Here is a 23,231-nt window from a genome sequence, read left to right as displayed (position 1 = left end):
CGCTGCGGGCGGGCGGGCAGCGCATGCGCGGTGAGTGTGGGCGGCGCATGCGCGGTGAGTGCGGGCGGCGCATGCGCGGTCAGTGCGAGCGGCCCGCGGGAGCCGGCAAGGCCGTTAGCGAGCGGGAAACTTCGGGCGGCGCGCCCGCGCTCCGTCCACGACACCTGAGAGGGGGAAGTAGAGAGAGACAGAGAGGGAAGAGGAGAAGGAGAGAGAGGGAAGAGGAGAGAGGGAAGAGGAGAAGGAGAGAGATGGAAGAGGAGAAGGAGAGAGAGAGAGGGAAGAAAGAGAGAGAGAGAGAGAGAAATGTTTTCAGCTTCAGGCCCCGAGTACCCCCTGCGCGAGGGTGAGGAGGAGGGGGGGGGGGTTGCTAAACACAATATAAAACTCAAATAAATTGTTAATTAATTGCCTAACACATAATTGAAATATTTACCTTAGTTCCCTAACACACAGAAAGTGTGGGGGAACAAATCGTGGAAAATCAAGATGGCGGCCACTCACCTCGGTTCAGAAGGATAAGGCCCGCCCACACACGCACCGATTGGTCGACCGGTCAGGTCACCGAAGCGTAGGATTGGTCAATCGTCGAGTCACTCGACACTCAACTGTAGGAAGACCTCGACGTCACACGGTCGCTAATGAGATGCAAATGAGCGGAACGAACGTTTTTGGGATACCGCGGGCGGGATTTTTGTCCGGCTGAAACGTAAATACGCCTATGACTGGTCCGGAATCGCAAGCTTTCTTTTGAGGCGACGCGCGCGTCGGTACGCTCTGTAACTTCCAAACGTATAGAGACCAGACAGACAGACAAAAGAGCCGCTTTATATATATAGATTAAGGGCAAGAGGATAACCAGGGAAAGGGTAGGGCCCATTAGGGACCAAAGTGGCAATCTGTGTGTAGAGCCAGATGATGTAGGCGGGGTTTTAAATGAATTTTTTGCATCTGTGTTCACTATGGAGAAAGACGATGCAGACATAGAAATCGGGCAAGAGGACTGTGACATACTTGAACATATTAGCATCGAGAGGGAGGAGGTGCTAGCGGTTTTAGCAGGCCAAAGTGGATAAATCCCCAGGCCCGGACAAGATGTATCCCAGGCTGCTGTGGGAGGCAAAGGAGGAGATTGCAGGGGCTCTGACACAAATTTTCAGAACCTCTCGGGCCACAGGGGATGTACCAGAGGACTGGAGAACAGCTAATGTAGTACCATTATACAAGAAGGGTAGCAGGGACAAACCAGGGAATTACAGGCCAGTGAGCCTAACATCTGTGGTAGGGAAATTGGAAAAAATTCTGAGGGACAAAATTAGTCTCCACTTGGAGAGGCAAGGATTAATCGGGGATAGTCAGCATGGCTTTGTCAAGGGTAAATCATGTCTGACAAATCTGATTGAATTTTTCGAGGGGGTGACTAGGGGGGTGGATGAGGGAAATGCTGTGGATGTGGTTTACATGGACTTCAGTAAAGCTTTTGACAAAGTCCCGCATAGGAGACTGGTCAAGAAGGTAAGAGCCCATGGGATCCAGGGTGCCTTGGCGCGTTGGATCCTAAACTGGCTGAGTGGCAGGAGGCAGAGGGTGATGGTCGAAGGTTGCTTTTGTGACTGGAAGCCTGTGTCCAGTGGGGTACCTCAGGGATCGGTGCTGGGTCCCTTGTTGTTTGTGATCTACATAAATGATTTGGATGAGAATGTTAAAGGTATGATCAGTAAGTTCGCAGATGACACGAAAATTGGTGGGGTGGTAAATTGCGAGGAGGAAAGCCTCAGGCTACAGGACGATATAAACGGGTTGGTCAGATGGGCGGAAAAGTGGCAAATGGAATTTAACCCTGAAAAGTGCGAGGTGATGCATTTTGGACGGACAAATAAGGCAAGGGAATACACAATGAGTGGTAGGACCCTAGGAAGTACAGAGGGTCAGAGGGACCTTGGTGTACATGTACATAGATCCCTGAAGGCAGCGGAACAGGTCGATAAGGTGGTTAAAAAGGCATATGGGATACTTGCCTTCATTAGCCGAGGCATAGAATATAAGAGCAGGGAGGTTATGATGGAGCTGTACAAAACGCTGGTGAGGCCACAGCTGGAGTACTGTGTGCAGTTCTGGGCGCCTCACTATAGGAAGGATGTGATTGCTTTGGAGAGGGTGCAGAGAAGATTCACCAGGATGTTACCTGGGATGGAGCGCCTCAGCTATGAAGAAAGACTAAACAGGCTGGGGTTGTTTTCCTTGGAGCAAAGAAGGCTGAGGGGGGACCTGATTGAGGTGTACAAAATGATGAGGGGCATAGATAGGGTAGATAAAGAGGAACTTTTCCCCTTAGTAGGGGGGTCAATAACAAGGGGGCATAGATTCAGGGTAAGGGGCAGGAGATTTAGAGGGGATTTGAGGAGGAACTTTTTCACCCAGAGGGTGGTTGGAATGTGGAACTCAATGCCTAAAAGGGTGGTAGAGGCAGGAACCCTCACAACATTCAAGAAGCATTTGGATGAGCACTTGAAATGCCATTGCATACAAGGCTATGGACCAAATGCTGGAAAATGGGATTAGACTGGACAGGGATGGATGGGCGGCGCAGACACGATGGGCCGAAGGGCCTCTTTCTGTGCTGTAAACCTCTATGACTCTATGACTCTAATCTGTTCCCCTTAATTTCCTGAAAAATTCGATCAGATCACACCTTAACCGTCTAAATTCTAGGGAATACAACCATAATTTGTGTAATCTCTCCCCGTAACTTAACCCTTGAAGTCCGGGTATCATTCTGGTAAACCTACGCTGCACTCCCTCCAAGGCCAATATATCCTTCCTAAGGTGTGGTGCCCAGAACTGCTCACAGTACTCCAGGTGTGGTCTAACCAGGGTTTTGTACAGCTGCAGGGTTTTGGCCTCAGCTGGAGTCTTGTGTACAGTTCTGGGCACCACACTTTAGGAAGGATGTCAAGGCCTTGGAGAGGGTACAGAGGAGGTTGACCAGGATGGTACCAAGGATGAGGGACTTCAGTTATGTGAAGAGATTGGAGAAGCTGGGATTGTTCCCCTTAGAGCAGAGAAGGTTAAGAGGAGACCTAATAGAGGTGTTCAAAATGATGAGGGGTTTTGATCAAGCAAGTAGGGAGAAACTGTTCACTCTGGCAAGTGGGTCGGTAACCAAAGGTCACAAATTTAAAATAGTTCCTAAAAGAACTAGAGGGAAATGAGGAGAATTGTTTTCACACAGAGGGTTGTTAAGATCTGGAATGCACCATCTGAAAGGATGCTGGAATCAGGTTCCACAGGAACTTTCAAACGGTAATTGGACATGTACTTGAAGAGGACTAGTGTGCAGAGTTCTGGGGATAAAGCTGGAGTTTGGGACTAAATTGAACAGCTCTTTCAAAGAGCCGGCACAGACACGATGGGCCGAATCACCTCCTTCTGTGCTGTTAGATTCCATGATCAGTGTGAACACGCTGATGTCTCTTAAGGATCTTAAGCTTTTAAAGCTCTTCCCACAGTCAGAACATTTAAAGGGTCTCTCGTCAGTGTGAACAAGCTGGTGTGACAGGAGGGTGGATGACAGAGTGAATCCCTTCCCACACTTGGAACAGGTGAACGACCTCTCCCCAGTGTGAACTTGCTGGTGTTGCTTGAGCTCCCGGGGGATTTTAAAACTCTTCCCACAGTCAGAACATTTAAAGGGTCTCTCGTTAATGTGAACTCGCTGGTGTCCCTTCAGTTCCCCGGGGCTTTTAAAGCTCTTCCCACAGTCAGAGCGTTGAAATGGTCTCTCGTCGGTGTGAACTCGCTGGTGTGTTTGCAGGTGGGATGAACAAACAAATCCCTTTCCAGACACGGAGCAGGTGAACGGACTGTCCCTGGTACGACTGCGCCATTGAACTTCTATTGCAGACAGGGAACTGAAGCCCTTCCCACCATCCCCACCTTTACCCGGTTTCTCCCCGGTGTGATGGTGCACGTGTCTCACCAGGTCAGGCAATCGGCTGAATCCGCGTCCACACAACGAACACGTGTGCGGTTTGTCATCGCTGCGATCGCTGCTTTCTCCTTCCGTGTGCAAAGGCCGATGATATTGAGGTCCAGATGAATCGAGCGACTCTGTCAGATCTTGACGTGATTTTGGTCTGAGCTTCCCGCCTGCAACTGCTCCACTTCTAGAAACCCTGTAAATTGAGATCAGAAAAGGATCAGAGGCAAACTGTTGTTTAATTTTCCCCTTTCCGACCCTAGGGGCAGTGAAGCTGATTTTCAGGCCCCAGCTGCTGCACAGGTTGGTTGAAAGGATCAGCAGTAATGGCGGCTGTAATACCCACAAGCCCCGGTGCTCCAGAAAGCACTCGGCTGCCTCCGAGTCCGGCGCATGTGCTCACGGCCCCCGCGCTCTCCCTCCTGCTACACAATCGCCCGTCCCGATCGGTCCGCAACGCACATGCTCAGCACACAAACCCCCGCGGTTGGAACACCGGACGCGCATGCGGAGCCGCAACATCTGGTACGCTTGCGCGGCTCAAGTGGGGGCGAGTCGGTGTTTCGCCTCAGCCGCCAGGGAGGTGCACATGCGCAGGACGACCCAACATTCTTCCCGTCAGCAATCACTCCCTCGTTTCTTTAATAGAAACAGAAAATGCTGGAAATACTCAGCAGGTCAGGCAGCATCTGTGGAGACAGAAACAGAGTTAACGTTTCAGGTCGATGACCTTTCGTCAGAATTGCTTGTTCTTTCGTGTCAGCCAGTGGCTCAGTTGGTAGCACTCTCGCCTCTGAGTCAGAAAGTTGTGGGTTCAAGTCCCAGCCCAGAGGCTTGAGCACAAAAATCTAGGCTGACACTCCAGTGCAGTGCTGAGGGAGTGCGGCACTGTCAGAGGTGCCGATTTTTGGAGTAGACATTAAACCGAGGCCCCGTCTCCTCTCTCAGGTGGACATCAAAGATCCTATGGCATATTTCAAAGAGGAAAAGCAAAGAGAGGGCATGAAAAAGTATTGGCAACGAAAACAAGTGGAGCCTATTAGGGACTATAAAGGTAACCTGTGTGTGGAAGCGGAAGACATGAATATGGTTCTTAATGAATACTTTGCGCCTGTTTTCACAAAAGAGAGGGACAATGCAGACATCGCAATCAGGGAGGAGGTGTGTTGCAGTGGGGAAAGAGTTAAACTGGCATCGCTGACAGTTTCACTGAATGGTGTAATAAAGACCATACTTTGCAGTAATAAGGGTTTTCTAAGTTGCTGAATTGGCATTTGAGATAACATAGCCGGACATGGAACCATAAGAGGCCGAGAGGATGTAAGTTCTGTTCTGGCAGGAAAGTAAAACAATGAGTTGGAAGTGAAAGAGGCCGAGAGAGGCAGGAAAGGAGGACAATGAGTACCCCATCTGGCATTAACACAGGTCAGAGGTTTTACACACTGCTTGACATATACTTTCCGATAATAAAGGCAGTACTTTAATGTAACGCGGCATAGGCAACCAATCAGTGAGGATGCATGTGGGCCAAGGTCCAATCGGGTGGCAGGAATGAATTGTGCATGAGATGGCCATGTGTATTGTAATGTATAAAAATGTAGTGTTTGCTGTACCAATTTGTAAAGGTCTGGCTAAGACAGAGCAGATTGTTTCCCCACCGGTGTAATAAAGACAACTTGACTATCGATCTAAAACCTTGTGTCGAGTGTTAGTTTAAAATACTCCACAACAATTGGCGTCACAAACAGGATTTGAACCTGTGTGGGGATAGACAGTATACATGGACCAGGGTGCCGCAGGGGTTCCACAATAGTCCAAATATATTCCACCGTGTACTGAGTCAAGCCTTAGACGGGTTAGACCTATCAAAGTACCAGAGCGCCCTACTCCAATATGTCGATGACATAATGATTGCATCAGAGGATGCCAAAGGACACATGGGAGCATTACCAGCCACCCTCCAGACACTTAAAGCTGGCTTTAAATTGAAACCCAAAAAGGCACAGGTTGGACTGTCCAAAGTAAAGTATCTAGGGCACGAAATGAGCCAGGGGTATAAGGCACTCCCGCAGGAACAAAAGGCAGCCATAAAAGACATGCCAAGGCCAGTGACCGTCCGGGGAGTGAGGAAAGTGTTGGGACTGTTTAACTACTGCAGGAATTTCATATCAGACTTTGCAGGGAAAGCAGAGCCGATTCAACGGTTAGTTAAAGGGGGGGGAGACCCACCACTGATAAGATAGAATGGGAATCGGAGCAGGACGAGGCTTATGCAAAATTAAAAGCAGCCCTGACGTCTGCACCCGCACTAGGATTGCTAAATATAGTCAAACCATTCCATATATACTATAGAGTATAGACAGGAACTTCTATAATGCTGTAGTCACCCAAGAGTACGGGGGAGATATGAGGCCAATTGCCTATTACTCCACCCAACAAACCCCCATGGCTAAAGGAATGGCGAGATGTGTGGCGGCCCTCGACTGCGCCGCATGGGCGGTGCGGATATGCGAGCCCGTCACTATGTCAGGACAGCTGATATTACACACGTAACACACAGTGTGGACCTGCTAAACACAGGCAAAATGAAGGCTGTATCAGACAGAAGGAGGGCAGCTTGGGAAGCAGTATTGATACCCAAGGACAGATCAGTCCAGATTATAAGGGAACATAGAGTCAACCCCGCAGAGGGAATGGCACACGAGTGTCAGTTAGTATTCGAAGAAGAGGTCAGAGGAACCGTATCAGAATCGCCACTTGAAAATCCCAAAAACACCTTATATGTAGACAGATCTCGCCGATATATAAATGGGGAGCCGCACACGGTTGGGCAGTAGTATCCGAGAACAGAGAAACAGTCGCAAAGGGAGGGCTTGAAGGAGGAACCTCAGCTCAAGTAGCAGAACTCGTGGCTCTCACGGAAGCATTGAAATTGACAAATGGAAAACGAGTAAATATATACACAGACAGTAGATATGCGTTTGGGGTAGTACATTATATGATAGCGTGGAATAGGAGAGGAAACATAGAAACATAGAAGATAGGAGCAGGAGTAGGCCATTCGGCCCCTCGAGCCTGCTCCGCCATTCAATGAGATCATGGCTGATCATCCAAATTCAGTATCCTGTCCCTGCTCTCTCCCCATATCCCTTGATCCCTTTAGCCTTAAGAAATATATCCAACTCCCTCTTGAATATATTTAATGAATTAGCCTCCACTGCCTTCTGTGGTAGAGAATTCCACAGGTTCACCACTCTCTGGGTGAAGAAATTCCTCCTCATCTCTGTCCTAAATGGCTTACCCCTTATCCTTAGACTGTGACCCCTGGTTCAGGACTCCCCGGCCATCGGGAACATCCTTCCTGCATCCAGTCTGTCCAGTCCTGTTAGAATTTTATAAGTTTCAATGAGATCCCCTCTCATTCTTCTAAACTCCAGCAAGTATAAGCTCAATTGACCCAATCTCTCCTCATACGTCATTCCTGCCATCCCACGTATCAGTCTGGTGAATCTTCGCTACACACCCTCCATGGCAAGAACATCCTTCCTCAGGTAAGGTGACCAAAACTACACACAATACTCAAGGTGTAGTCTCACCAAGGCCCTGTACAACTGCAGCAAGACATCCTTGTTCTTGTACTCGAACCCACTCGCTATGAAGGCCAACATACCATTTGCCTTCTTTACCGCCTGCTGCACCTGCATGCACAAGGACACCCAGGTCTCATTGCACTTCCCCTTCTCCCAATCTATTGCCGTTCAGATAATAATCTGCCTTCCTGTTTTTGCCACCAAAGTGGATAACCTTGCATTTATCCACATTATACTGCATCTGCCATGCTTCTGCCCAATCACCCAACCTGTCCAAATCATACTGGAGTTTCTCGGCATCCTCTTCACAGTACACACGCCCACCCAGCTTTGTGTCATCTGCAAACTTGGAGATATTACATCTAGTTCCCTCGTCTACATCATTTATATATATTGTGAATAGCTGGGGTCCTAGGACCGATCCCTGCGGTACCTCACTAGTCACTGCCTGCCACTCGGAAAAAGAGCCGTTTATTCCAACTCTTTGCTTCCTGTCTGCCAATCAGTTCTTTATCCAAGTTGGTACCTCGCCCCCAATCCCATGTGCCTTAACTTTACATGCTAATCTCTTATATGGGACCTTATCGAAAGCCTTCTGAAAATCCAAATACACCACATCCACTGGTTCTCCCTTATCTATTCTACCAGTTACATCCTCAAAAAATTCCAGTAGATTAGTCAAGCACGATTTACCTTTTGTAAATCCATGTTGACTTTGTGGATATGTAACCTCTGGAGGAGGACAAATACAGCATGAGGAGGTAGTGAGAGACCTAGTAGAAGCGGTAAAAGGAGCAGAAGAGGTAGCAGTGATTAAAATAAAGGCACACCGCAAGATAGTGAGCGAGCAACAAAAAGGAAATATGCTAGCTGATCAGGCAGCAAGAGCAGCAGGTAGAATAACAGCAGAGGAAGTGAACATTAAAAGAATCCAAGAGGAGACCGAAATGGAGGAGCAGGAGCAGTGGACAAAGAGAGGCGCAGCCAAAGGTAGAGATGGAATATGGAAAAAGGATCACGGGGTGACCGGACTGACACCATATGAACTCAGGCCTGGACGAGCAGTGTGTCTGCCGGAAGGAGTAGCATCTGGTAGCGAGGGACGAGGACCCTTAAAAGATAAAATTAGGAAATACGTACAAACATTGGATAATCAATTGAAGGAGCTCAAACAAGAAGTTAAAGAACAACAAGACATAAGAGGTAAAAATACACAAAAGCAGGGGGCCTCGGAGCCCCTGCCCAAGGTGGGCGAGCAGGTATTTGTTAAAATATTGCCAGAGAGATCAGGATTCTCACCTGGATGGACCGGACCATTTGAGGTTATGACCAGCGATACGTGCGCATGTATAGATATGAGGGGAAAGGGTAGATGGAAACATTGGACCCAATTAAAACGGTACAACAATAACCCATCTGATCTTAAATCCCACAGGAACAATGGAATAAACACCGGAGATAAACTAACCTCTGGTGACGACCAGGCTTCTGCTGAATTTACAGGGAAACTTCACCATGAAGGTGGGATTACTGCTGGGACATGAAATAAGCCATGGGACATCCCACATTACACAAGTACATGATGAAGAAGCACCATGTTTTAATGGAACAGTCACATTCGGAATCTCATCCACGGCTCCCAATACACAGAAAGAAGAGACAAGCAAACCGAGGATGCTACAATGTCCAGATATGAAACCTGGACCCATGAATGGACTAGTATTATTTACTGAGGGAGAACAATTGTATGATAACGTGAGACACGAAATTGTACCGGTGCTAATATTACAATGGCCAGGATATTGTGAAAGGTTTACTAAAACTAGAGAATTGTATGCATATATGATAAAGAATGTAATTAACCAAGCTGATGATCCGACAGGGGCTACTAATTTTAGGGGGCATGCTGCATTCCACCAAAGGATTAAGAGGAGCTTAGGATTTGGACAGGTTGGGTGATTGGGCAGAAACATGGCAAATGCACTATAATGTGGATAAATGTGAGGTTATCCACTTTGGTGGCAAAAAACAGGAAGGCAGATTATTATTTGAATGGTAATAGATTGGGAGAAGGGGAAGTGCAAAGAGACCTGGGTGTCCTTGTGCACCAGTCGCTGAAGATAAGCATGCAGGTGCAGCAGGCAGTTAAGAAGGCAAATGGTATGTTGGCCTTCGTAGTGAAAGGGTTCGAGTACAAGAACAAGGATGTCTTGCTACAGTTGTACAGGGCCTTGGTGAGACCACACCTTGAGTATTGTGTGCAGTTTTGGTCACCTTACCTGAGGAAGGACGTTCTTGCCATGGAGGGAGTGCAGCGAAGATTCACCAGGCTGATACCTGGGATGGCAGGAATGACGTACGAGGAGAGATTGTGTCGATTGGGCTTATACTCACTGGAGTTTAGAAGATTGAGAGGGGATCTCATCGAAACCTATAAAATTGTGTCAGGTCTGGACAGACTAGATGCAGAAAGGATGTTTCTGATGGCCAGGGAGTCCAGAACCAGGGGTCATAGTCTAAGGATAAGGGGTAAGCCATTTAGGACTGAAATGAGGAGGAATTTCTTCACCCAGGGAGTGGTGAACCTGTGGAATTCTCTGCCACAGAGGGAGGTGGAGGCCAGTTCATTAAATATATTCAAGAAAGAGTTGGATATATTTCTTGAGGCTAAAGGGATCAAGGGATATGGGGAGAAGGCAGGGACAGGATACTGAATTTGGATGATCAGCCATTATCTCATTGAATGGCGGAGCAGGCTCAAAGGGCCGAATGGCCTACTCCTGCTCCTATCTTCTATGTTTCTATGATATACTCACGGGAATAAACACGGGGACATCATTCATTAATGCCCTAGATATACAAGGAGTCCAAAGTAGTGTGGTGCAACTACAAAGGGTAATACAGCAGATTTTAGAGAAGGAAACTGGTTTGGTTCGACAAGGATCAGAGTTAGGAGGACATACGATAAGGAAATTACTCAAGGGAATCAAGGTTATAGAGGACCATGCTAGCATTATCAACAAACTAAACCAGAGATGAGGAACAGGCAAAAGACGGGGTAGGGAGAGGCTTGTGTCATGCCTATGGCCAATGGATCACCGGACAGTTAAAACACAATCTGGCACAGATACAGCGAGGCAAGGTACCAGACTGGATTAACAGCACACAGCTCTATGGCCTGAGCCATAATCCAGGCCTTCTGAGTGCTGGTACCCTCAAAGGGATGACCAGAGTATATCCAGTGATACAAAAATGTAAAGCAGAAGTGACAGCAATGATAGGCATGGTACTCCTGATACCAGTGGTGGGACTAGACATGACTCCATACCCACAGTACCAGGTAACAAACATAGACATAGTGAGGGGTGAGACATACCTCCAATACTATCCAATTGATACCTATGCCATCAGGAAGAATGGTACTATGAGAGGAGTCTCCCTAAACGGATGCCATGGGAAAGGCACGCTTACGATATGCCCACATCCGGAAGGAGAAGGCCCTAAGGATGAGTGCGGCTATAATAAGACTGAGGTGTGTGTGTTGGAATTATCACATGTTGATCACCATCACACCCGCTCGGGATATAGAGGCGAAGGGGAGTATTGTATAGCCACCACAGAGACTGAGTACCAATATAGTAACCTTGTATGTGCAATCACAATGCCTAACTTTTGCTTTACACCAAAGATCCCTGTGACAATTGGACACACCAGATTGGTGTATGTACATTCAAGGGAGGAGATAAAACTAAATGTGCCAGATAGTCTAAAGGACGAGTTGATTAATTATGAAGATCCCGTAGGGGCCCCAATACCCCGCCTGCAAAAGGATCTGCAAGAAATGAAAGAGGATTTAAGTAAGATGGTGAAACAATACATAGTGTTGCAAAGGAATCTTGGGGAATTAGAAAGGGACATAGAGGTAGAGCTGCAGGAAGTCCCGTGGTATGAGAAGCTGTGGGATTGGGGAGTGAATGTCAACATACACCCATGGATCTGCATAATTTCTCATATATTAGTGATAGTACAGTTAGTCATAGCTAGAGGATGGGGAACAGCAGCATGCACCACTTGTAAAATGATACGGACCAAACAAAGAGCTAAAGCGAGTCGGAAAACACAAGTTTGCTCTAAACATGATGGGTTTGCAGGGCCTCCCGAACCAGCGCCTGATCACCGCATGGGGCAGGAGGCACAGCGATGCTTATACATGTGGTTTAACTTGGGCAAGGGTCAAGTTCCAAAAGGGGGGATTGCAGTGGGGAAAGAGTTAAATTGACATCGCTGGCAGTTTCACTGAATGGTGTATTAAAGACAATAATTGTGGTGTATGTGCCTTGAAGAGCCCCCTGTGTACTGTAATGCCGGTAATGGCCACTCGGGCTATATAAGCCTGTGTGGTGTCTTGTATCTGTTAGTTCACCTCCAGACTTTGTTCAGTAAACACCTGTGAAACCAACTCCTGCATTCCGTGTCTCCATTAACACACGGATACAACAGTGGCGACGAATTGGAAACGGACTTACCTGCAATTCGGCAGCACCTCAAGGAGATCGATTCCTCAGACGAAAGTCGAAGAAAAACAAGAAAGGAAAAAAAAGCCAAAAAAACTGTGGTTTCACCAGCTAGCCGAGCTGGTGGCAGGTACTGCAATAATCCTTCCTGGGCGGCGGGCTGGGGCTCCATCGGCTGGCTCTGCAGCGGGGCCGAGCAGCGAAAGCGGAGGCAAACAGAGACAGGGGGAGAGCACTCGGGAGACGGCCGGCGCTGCAAAGCAGGTCGGCGTTCGGACCAAGCAGAGGGAGGGAAAAGTCCCAGAGTCCGGCGGGAACGAGTCTCCGCCTATTGAAAATACCTATGTAAATAAAAACCGCGGAGAACAGCGTTGTCAGCGGCGGGAAAGCGCGGGAAGCGCCATTTTTTTTCTGTGGGGAAGAAGGGAAAGCGCGGGAGGCGCCATTTTTTTTTCAGGATGCCTAAGGCTGGCAATATTAATGCTTTCGATAGCGATATAGAGGATTGGACCACATATGTGGAAAGAGTGGAGGTATATTGCACAGCAAATGAAATAGAGGATGTTAAAAGGCATCAGTACTTCTAAATCTAATGGGCGCAAGGACATACGGGCTGTTAGGAAACTTAATCACTCCAGCCAAACCGAAGGACAAGAATTTTAAGGAGATTGTTGATACCCTACAGGAGCACTTAAACCCAACACCGCTGCTGATAGCGGAATGATTCAAATTCTTCAAGAGGAATCAGCACAAGAATGAAAGTAACGCTGATTACCTCACCGAATTAAGGAAGCTGTCAAAGCACTGCCAATTTGGGGCAGGACTGGCAGATTCTCTTCGAGACAAATTCGTCTGCGGTCTCCTAAGTGAAGGAACACAGAAAAGGCTACTTTCTGAGAAAGATTTGACACTGGACAAGGCTTTCAGTGTGGCTGTATCATACAAAGCAGCCGCAAGAGGAGCTGCAGAGATACAGCAAAAGCCACAGGACTTCGGCACCCATGAAATGACACAGGGTTTCGAGAGATGTTATCGCTGCGGCAGATCCACCCATGACCAGAGGGACTGCTGGTTCAAGGACAAAGCATGCAGGCAATGCGGAAAGATTGGACACATTGCACGTGTATGCCGATCTGGAAACAAAAAATCCACAGACAGGAAAAAAATCAATAAGGAAAAGTACAGAAAGGTACAAATGATGACGGACAGTAACTCCGAAGACCAGAAGAGCGATAGCGACTCCGGAAACAAGAGACTAAGCTGTCTCAAATTACATAATGTAATTGCCAAAGAAGATTACCAGACCATTTGGGTTACCCTCACGATAGCAGGGTCCCCAGTTAAAATGGAGCTAGATACAGGATCAGCTCTGACCGTCATAAGTCGACGGGATTACGAGCGGCTATTTCCGCATATACCTTTGAAAGACACATCCATTATCTTGAAAACATATACGGGGCAGAAAGTATACCCCAAAGGGAAAATAAGGGTGCCTGTTGTGTACAACGGCAAGGAAATACAGAAGTTGTATTTATACGTTCTGCAAGATGGTGATCCACCGCTGTTGGGACGTGAATGGATCAGGAGGATACGTTTAGACTGGCACTCCATTCAGGCACTGACGGTGACCAGTCAGAAAAAAAACGATGATGACGTCATACCTGAACGATTAAAAGACATCTTGGCCAACGCCAAGGAAGTGTTTCAACAGGAACTAGGAACCCTGAAAGGCGTCACCGCCTCAATAAAAGTGGAAGATGCGGCAATTCCCAAGTTTTTTAAGGCAAGGCCGGTGCCATACGCAATTTGTCCAGCAGTCGAGGCAGAGCTGGAGAATTTGGAAAAGGCAGGCGTGTTATCCAAGATAGATTGGAGCGAGTGGGCAACACCCATCATCCCGGTCATGAAGAAAACGTTGAATAATGATAAATCTGAAGAACAGAGAAAAATTCACATCTGTGGGGACTTCAAGGTGACTGTAAACCCGGTCCTTCACACGGTACAGTATCCTCTTCCGAGGATAGAAGATATTTTCGCCTCACTATCCGGAGGGAAACGTTTCACCAAAATTGACTTGGCACAGGCATATCTACAGATGGAGGTTGAAGAGGCCTCTAAAAAGTATCTCACGATAAATACACACAAAGGCCTGTACCAGTACAATCGACTGGTTTTCGGAGTAGCATCAGCTCCAGCTATCTGGCAAAGAGCTATGGAGCAAGTCCTCCAAGGGATTCCGGGGACTCAATGCTACCTAGACGACATCCTTGTAACAGGAGAAAACGACAACGAGCACCTTGCCAATTTGGAGCAGGTGCTCACTAGGCTGAGAGAACGGGGCCTACGAGCAAATCGCCCGAAGTGCAAATTTTTCCAGAAAAAAATATCATATTGTGGCCACATAATTAACGAGGAAGGGTTGCATAAGTCACCTGAAAAAATTGAAGCGGTCATAAAAGCCCCAGCACCTGAAAATGTCTCACAATTAAGGTCGTTCCTAGGATTGATAAATTACTATCATAAATTTTTACCGAACTTGTCAACTCTTCTGCACCCTCTTAACGAACTGCTACAAACGGGAGTAATTTGGAAATGGAGCAAAGACTGTAAGCGTGCCTTCCATAAATGCAAAGGTTTGATCACGTCCAAGGAAGTTTTGGCTCATTGCAACCCATCACTGCCAATCAGACTGGCGTGCGATGCATCCCCTTACGGCGTAGGAGCGGTATTATCGCATAGATTTCCTGATGGCTCGGAGCGGCCGATAGCTTTTGCATCACGCTCATTGAACTCAGCTGAGCGTAACTATGCCCAGATCGACAGGGGAGCACTCAGCCTGGTATGGGGAGTGAAGAAATTCAACCATTACCTACACGGACAAAAATTTACCTTGTTGACTGACCATCAACCCCTCGTCTCCATATTCAACCCTAAAAAGGGTGTTCCCATTATGACAGCGCAAAGGCTACAGAGGTGGTCCCTTTTCCTAGGGGCACACCAATATGACATAGAATACAAAGGATCAAAACAGCATGGGAATGCTGACGGTTTATCGCGCCTGCTGTTGCCAACGGTAGAAGAGGCACCTACAGTGGACCCAGTGGAGATGTTCCACTCAATCATAGTGTATTGTCTACCAGTAACAAATTCTGCCATTGAAAAGGAAACGAGAAATGACCCGACTTTCTCATGAGTCTACGATTTAACGGTGAAGGGATGGCCAGCACATGGCGAACCACTGTTGCCAGCATTCTCGCAAAGAAGAGAACAGCTGTCAGTGTGCCGAGGAACCTTGATGTGTGCATCCAGAGTGGTGATTCCACTCAAACTCCAGGATAAAGTGCTAAAGGAGCTTCACGAGGGGCATCTGGGTGGAGTGAAAATGAAGAACCTAGCCAGAGCATTTGTGTGGTGGCCAGGTATCAATGGAGACATCGAAGAAATGACCAAGAGCTGCCTAGGATGCCAGAAAGTCCAAAACGCCCCACCACAAGCCCCTCTACATCCATGGGAGTGGCCCTCATCTCCATGGCAAAGGGTACACATCGACTTTGCTGGTCCATTTATGGACTCAATGTTCTTAATCGCAGTTGATGCACACTCCAAGTGGCCGGAGGTAATAAAGATGTCCTCCACCACCACGGGGAAAAACCATCACAGTATTAAGGACCATATTTGCAAGGAATGGGCTGCCTGAACAGATCTGTTCTGATAATGGACCGCAATTTGTGTCCGAAGAATTCAGGAAGTTCTTAAAAAACAATGGGGTTAAGCACTACACGTCCACCCCATACCATCCCGCCACCAATGGATTGGCTGAAAGGTTTGTCCAGACCTTCAAGAAGGCCATAAAGGCCATGGGTAATGAAGACATAAATCTACAGCATAAGGTAGATAACTTCTTGTTTGCGTACAGGAATGCAACACATGTGGTTACAAACCAAACTCCCGCCATGATGTTCTTCAATAGAAGCCTAAGATGCCGGCTGGATTTGATCAAGCCAAACATCAGAAGGGACGTGGAGAACCGGCAATTTCAAGGCATCAATGAAAGGCCAACTAGAACCTTCCAGATAGGTCAACAAGTTTTGGCCCGGGACTACCGTACCGAGAAATTGCAGCCTGGAACTATTTGCACACGACTAGGACCGCTGATGTATACCGTGGGCATTGGAGAAAGCATAATAAGGCGCCATGCTGACCAGATCATAGAGTCATCCGAAAAGGGACAACTTACACCACAACTCTATACGCCTAATGATGAAGCAGAGATACCCATAATATCTACCTCCGATCCGGTGATACTGGAACCAGATGAACCCGACACTGGCATTCAAGCTGAATCGACCTTGCCAAAAGAACCTACTACACCACCGAAAACTACTACACCACTGAGGCGTTATCCGGACCGAGTCAGGAAGCCCCCAGAGAGACTGACTTATAATTGATTAACTGCAGCAAATGTGTAGATTGTTGTTCTTGTAACGTGTTAATTAATGATTACTTAAAATGTTATGTACTGGTTGTCTAAAAGGGGAGGAATTGTGGTGTATGTGCCTTTAAGAGCCCCCTGTGTACTGTAATGCCGGTAATGGCCACTCGGGCTATATAAGCCTGTATAGTGTCTTGTATCTGTTAGTTCACCTCCAGACTTTGTTCAGTAAACACCTGTGAAACCAACTCCTGCATTCCGTTTCTCCATTAACACACGGATACAACAATAATCTAATGGGACTTTTGCAGTAGTAAGCTTTTTCTAAGTTGATAACATAGTCGGATGTGGAAACCATAAGAGACCTAAGAGGATGTACGTTCTGTTCTGGCAGGAAAGTAAAACAATGAAAGAGGCCTAGAGAGGCAGGAAAGGAGGACAATGAGTCAGAAGTACAATGTTGATGAGACCCATTTGGCATAAACAAAGGTCAAAGGTGCAACAACAGCTTGTGGGATAACGGCCGATAATAAAGGTCATGGTGTGGAGATGCCAGAGTTGGACTGGGGTGGACAAATGTAAGAAGTCACACAACACCAGGTTATAGTCCAACAGTTTTATTTGAAATCACAAGCTTTCGGAGTGCTGCTCCTTCGTCAGGTGACTTCAAATAAAGCTTGTGATTTCAAATAAAGCTGTTGCGATAATAAAGGCGGTACTTTAATGTAACGCAGCATAGGCAACCAATCAGTGAAGATGCATATGGGATCCAATCGGGTGGCAGGAATGAATTTTGATGTGTATTGTAATGTATAAAAATGTAGTGTTTGCTGTACCAATTTGGAAAGGTCTGGCTAAGACAGAGCAGACTGTTTCCCCACCGGTGCAATAAAGACAACTTGACTATCGATCTAAAACCTTGTGTCGAGTGTTGGTTTAAAATACTCCACAACAGTGTAGTCACGGACAAATTATTCTAAATAGCTTTTAAAAGCTACAAGATACAGGACTGAAGACGTTCCTCAAACGGAGGGGGAACAAATCCCAGGGACATGATGGTTTCCATCCGAGGATTCTGAGGGAAGCCAGGGGAAGGAATGACGGAGGGTCACCAAGTATAAATCGGCTGGCGCCTTTCCCTACATTACAACAGCGACAGCAATTCAAAATCAATGAATTGGCCGTGAAGCGCTTTGGGCATCCTGGGGTCGTGAAGGGCGGCGAATGAATGCACCCTCGCCTCTGAGTCAGAGGTTGTGGGTGTAGTGTATGTTCCTTTAAGAGGAACTATGTTTTTGAAGCCCCTGTATACTGTAGTACCAGTAGTGACCACTCGGGTATATAAGCCTGTGTAGCGTCTTGTGTTGTTAGTTCACCTCCAGACTTTGTTCAGTAAACACTTGTTAAATCAACTCCTGCATTCCGTGTCTCCATTAACACACGGATCTAACAGTGGCGACGAGTTAGCAACGAACTTACCTGCAATTCGGCAGCACCTCAAGGGGATCGATTCCTCAGACGATGGCCGAAGCCAGAAAAAAAAAATAACTCGAAGAAACTCGAAAACAAGGGCCAGGCTTAGTCTCCAGTCTGTGGCTTCCCCAGCTAAACGGGCTGGTGGCAGGTAGTGCACTGATCCTTCCTGGGCTGCGGTGGGCTACAGCTCGATCGGGTGGCTCTGCAACGGGGCCGGGCAGCGAGTCGGGAAGCAGAAGCAAGAGAGAGGGTGGAGCACTCAGGGCGCGGCCGGCGTTGGGACCGAGCAGAGGGAGGGGAAAGTCCCAGAGGGTCCGCTCCACGACGGGAACGGTTCTTCAATTACGGAGAGAATATTGAAGCGATATATTAAAAAAAAAAAAAATAGAAGTACCACGAAAAACTGCAGGTCGCAACGGGAACCGCGGAGAACAGCGTTGGCAGCAGCGGCAGCGGCGGGAAAGCGCGGGAGGCGCCATCTTAACTCGGCGGGGAAGAAAGAAAAGCACGGAAGCACCATTTTAGATTTTCAAGATGCCGAAGACTGGCAATATTATTGCTTTCGATAGTGATATAGAAGATTGGACCACATATGTGGAAAGAGTGGAGGTATATTGCAAGGTGAATGAGGTAGCGGATGATAAAAAGGCATCGGTACTTCTAAATCTGATGGGCGCAAGGACATACGGGCTGTTACGAAACTTGATCACTCCAGCCAAACCGATGGACAAGAATTTTAATGAGATTGTTGATACCTTACAGGAGCACTTAAACCCAACACCGCTGCTGATAGCGGAACGATTCAAATTCTTCAAGAGGAATCAGCACAAGAATGAAAGTAACGCTGATTACCTCACCGAATTAAGAAAGCTGTCAAAGCACTGCCAATTCAGGGCAGGACTGGCAGATTCTCTACGAGACAAATTCGTCTGCGGTCTCCTAAGCGAAGCAACACAGAAAAGACTACTTTCTGAGAAAGATTTGACACTGGACAAGGCTTTCAGTGTGGCTCTATCATACAAAGCAGCAGCAAGAGGAGCTGCAGAGGTACAGCAAAAGCCACAGGACTTCGGCACCCATGAAATGACACGGGGCTTCGAGAGATGTTATCGCTGCGGCAGATCCACCCATGACCAGAAGGACTGCTGGTTCAAGGACAAAGCATGCAGGCAATGCGGAAAGATGGGCCACATTGCACGTGCATGCATAGAAACATAGAAACATAGAGATAGGAACAGGAGTAGGCCATTCGGCCCTTCGAGCCTGCTCCGCCATTCAATGAGATCATGGCTGATCTTCGTCTGAGATCATAGCTGATCTTACCAGTTCAGTACCCCGTCCCCGCCTTTTCTCCGTAACCCTTAATCCCCTTAGCCTTCAGAAATATATCCAATTCTCTCTTGAAAATATTTATTGAATTAGCCTTCACAACCCTCTGTGGCAGGGAATTCCACAGGCTCACCACTCTTTGAGTGAAGAAATTCTTCCTCATCTCTGTTTTAAATGATTTGCCCGCTATTTTTAGACTGTGGCCCCTGGTTCTGTGCTCCCCTGCCATTGGAAACATTCTCTCTGAATTCAGCCTGTCCAGGCCTGCCATAATTTTATATGTTTCGATGAGATCCCCTCTCAATCTTCTAAACTCCAGTGAGTACAAGCCCAAACTATTCAATCTCTCCTCGTAGGTCATTCCCGCCATTCCAGGTATCAGCCTGGTGAATCGCCGCTGCACTCTTTCCATGGCAAGAACATCCTTCCGCAGATGGGGCGACCAAAACTGTACACAATACTCCAGATGCGGTCTCACCAGCACCTTGTACAGCTGTAGTAAGGTATCCCTATTCCTATACTCGAACCCCCTTGATATGAAGGCCAACATACCATTTGCCTTCTTAATCGCCTGTTGCACCTGCATGCTCTCCTTCAGTGACTGGTGCACAAGAACACCCAGGTCCCTCTGCACTTCCCCATCTCCCAATCTATTGCCATTTAGATAATAATCCACCCTCCTGTTTTTACCCCCAAAGTGGATAACCTCGCATTTATCCACATTATAGTGCATCTGCCACGTATCCGCCCATTCCCCCAACCTGTCCAAATCGCACTGTAGCCTCCTGACATCCTCATCAGAGCCCACCCCTCCTCCTAGTTTAGTGTCGTCAGCGAATTTGGAAATATTGCATCCAATTCCCTGATCCAGATCATTTATATATATTGTGAACAGCTGGGGTCCCAGGACAGATCCTTGCGGCACCCCGCTGGTCACTGCCTGCCACTCCGAAAACGAGCCGTTTATTCCAACTCTCTGTTTTCTATCCGCCAGCCAGTTCTCTATCCACGTTAATACTTTGCCCCCAATCCCATGAGCCTTAATTTTGCATGATAATCTTTTGTGTGGAACCTTATCGAAGGCTTTCTGGAAGTCAAGGTACACCACATCCACTGGCTCTCCCCCATCTATTTTACCAGTTACTTCCTGACAGTAAAAAGGTCAATAAGGAAAAGTACAGAAAGGTACAAATGATGATGGACAGTAGCTCCGAAGACCAGAAGAGCGACAGCAACTCCGGAAACAAGAGACTAAGCTGTCTCAAATTACATAATGTAATTGCCAAAGAAGATTACCAGACCATTTGGGTTACCCTCACGATAGCGGGGTCCCCAGTCAAAATGGAGCTAGATACAGGATCAGCTCTGACCGTCATGAGTCGACGGGATTACGAGCGGCTATTTCCGCATATACCTTTGAAAGACACATCCATTATCTTAAAGACATATACGGGGCAGAAAGTATACCCCAGAGGGAAAATAAGGGTGCCTGTTGTATACAACGGCAAGGAAATATAGAAGTTGTATTTATACGTTCTGCAAGATGGTGGTCCACCGTTGTTGGGACGTGAATGGATCAGAAAGATAAGTTTAGACTGGCACTCCATTCAGGCACTGACGGTGACCAGTAAGAAAAAAAACGATGATGACGTCATAACTGGACGATTAAAAGAAATCTTGGCTAACGCCAAAGAAGTGTTTCAACAGGAACTAGGAACCCTGAAAGGCGCCACCGCCTGAATAAAAGTGGAAGATGCGGCAATTCCCAAGTTTTTTTAAGGCAAGGTCGGTGCCATACGCAATTCGTCCAGCAGTCGAGGCAGAGCTGGAGAATTTGGAAAAAGCAGGCATGTTATCCAAGGTAGATTGGAGCGAGTGGGCAACACCCATCGTCCCGGTCATGAAGAAAACGTTGAATAATGATAAATATGAAGAACAGAGAAAAGTTCGCATCTGTGGGGACTTCAAGGTGACTGTAAACCCGGTTCTTCACATGGTACAGTATCCTCTTCCGAGGATAGAAGATATTTTCGCCTCACTATCCGGAGGGAAACGTTTCACCAAAATTGACTTAGCACAGGCATATCTACAGATGGAGGTTGAGGAGGCCTCTAAAAAGTATCTCACGATAAACACACACCAAGGTCTGTACCAGTACAATCGACTGGTTTTCGGAGTGGCATCAGCTCCGGCTATCTGGCAAAGAGCTATGGAGCAAGTCCTCCAAGGGATTCCGGGGACTCAATGCTACCTAGACGACATCCTTGTAACAGGATAAAACGACAGCGAGCACCTTGCCAACTTGGAGCAGGTGCTCATGAGGCTGAGAGAACGGGGCCGACGAGCAAATCGCCCCAAGTGCGAATTTTTCCAGAAACAAATATCATATTGTGGCCATGTCATTAACGAAGAAGGGTTGCATAAGTCACCTGAAAAAATTGAAGCGGTCGTAAAGGACCCAGCGACTGAAAATGTCTCACAATTAAGGTCGTTCCTGGGATTAGTAAATTACTATCAGAAATTTTTACCAAACTTGTCGACGGTTCTGCACCCGCTTAACGCACTGCTACAAACGGAAGTAGTTTGGAAATGGAGCGAAGACTGTAAACGTGCCTTCCATAAATGCAAAGGCTTGATCACGTCCAGGGAAGTGTTGGCTCATTACAACCCATCACTGCCAATCAGACTGGCGTGCGATGCATCCCCTTACGGCGTGGGAGCGGTATTATCGCATAGATTCGCTGATGGCTCGGAGCGACCGATAGCTTTTGCGTCACGCTCATTAAACTCAGCTGAGCGTAACCATGCCCAGATCGACAGGGAGGCACTCAGCCTGGTGTGGGGGGTGAAGAAATTCAACCATTACCTACACGGACAAAAATTTACCTTGTTGACTGACCATCAACCCCTCATCTCCATATTCAACCCTAAAAAGGGTGTTCCCATTATGACAGCGCAAAGGCTACAGAGGTGGTCCCTTTTTCTAGGGGCACACCAATACAACATAGAATACAAAGGATCAAAACAGCATGGGAATGCTGACGGTTTATCGCGCCTACTGTTGCCAACTGTAGAAGAGGCACCTACAGTGGACCCAGTGGAGATATTCCACTCGACCATAGTGGAATGTCTACCGGTGACAAATTCTACCATTGAAAAGGAAACGCGAAATGACCCGACTTTCTCACGAGTCTACGATTTAACGGTGAAGGGATGGCCAGCACATGGCGAACCACTGTTGCTAGCATTCTCGCAAAGAAGAGAACAGCTGTCAGTGTGCCGAGGAACCTTGATGTGTGGATCCAGAGTGGTGATTCCACCCAAACTCCAGGATAAAGTGCTAAAGGAGCTTCACGAGGGGCATCTGGGTGGAGTGAAAATGAAGAACTTAGCCAGAGCGTTTGTGTGGTGGCCAGGTATCGATGGAGACATCGAAGAAATGACCAAGAGCTGTCTAGGATGCCAGAAGGTCCAAAACGCCCCACCACAAGCCCCTCTACATCCATGGGAGTGGCCATCATCTCCATGGCAAAGGGTACATATCGACTTTGCTGGTCCATTTATGGACTCAATGTTCTTAATCGCGGTGGATGCACACTCCAAGTGGCCGGAGGTAATAAAGATGTCCTCCACCACCACGGAAAAAACCATCACAGTATTAAGGGCCATATTTGCCAGGAATGGGCTGCCTGAACAGATCTGTTCTGATAATGGACCGCAATTTGTATCCGAAGAATTCAGGAAGTTCTTAAAAAACAATGGGGTTAAGCACTACACGTCCACCCCATACCATCCCGCCACCAATGGATTGGCTGAAAGGTTTGTCCAGACCTTCAAGAAGGCCATAAAGGCCATGGGTAATGAAGACATAAATCTACAACATAAGGTAGATAACTTCTTGTTTGCGTACA

General features: G+C 47.4%; 1 protein-coding gene across 1 annotated transcript in view; it reads right to left on the bottom strand.

The window, feature by feature from the left end:
• Positions 1–3,250: 3,250 nt before the first annotated feature.
• The window catches only part of LOC147118515 (uncharacterized), a 63,137-nt gene continuing 43,156 nt past the window's right edge, over positions 3,251–23,231 (bottom strand). Inside the window, exon 2 of the mRNA XM_085983931.1 lies at positions 3,251–4,175. Coding sequence (XP_085840057.1) covers positions 3,278–4,175 — 898 coding nt within the window. The 3' untranslated portion in view covers positions 3,251–3,277. The remainder of the gene's footprint in view (positions 4,176–23,231) is intronic.

The sequence above is a fragment of the Somniosus microcephalus genome, chromosome 4 (assembly GCF_052327205.1).
Source record: "Somniosus microcephalus isolate GS21.2 chromosome 4, FLI_Smic_1.0, whole genome shotgun sequence".
NCBI classification, from domain to species: Eukaryota; Metazoa; Chordata; class Chondrichthyes; order Squaliformes; family Somniosidae; genus Somniosus; species Somniosus microcephalus.
The sequence above is the reverse complement of the archived record's forward strand: the minus strand, read 5'-3'. Positions and strand labels throughout refer to the sequence as shown.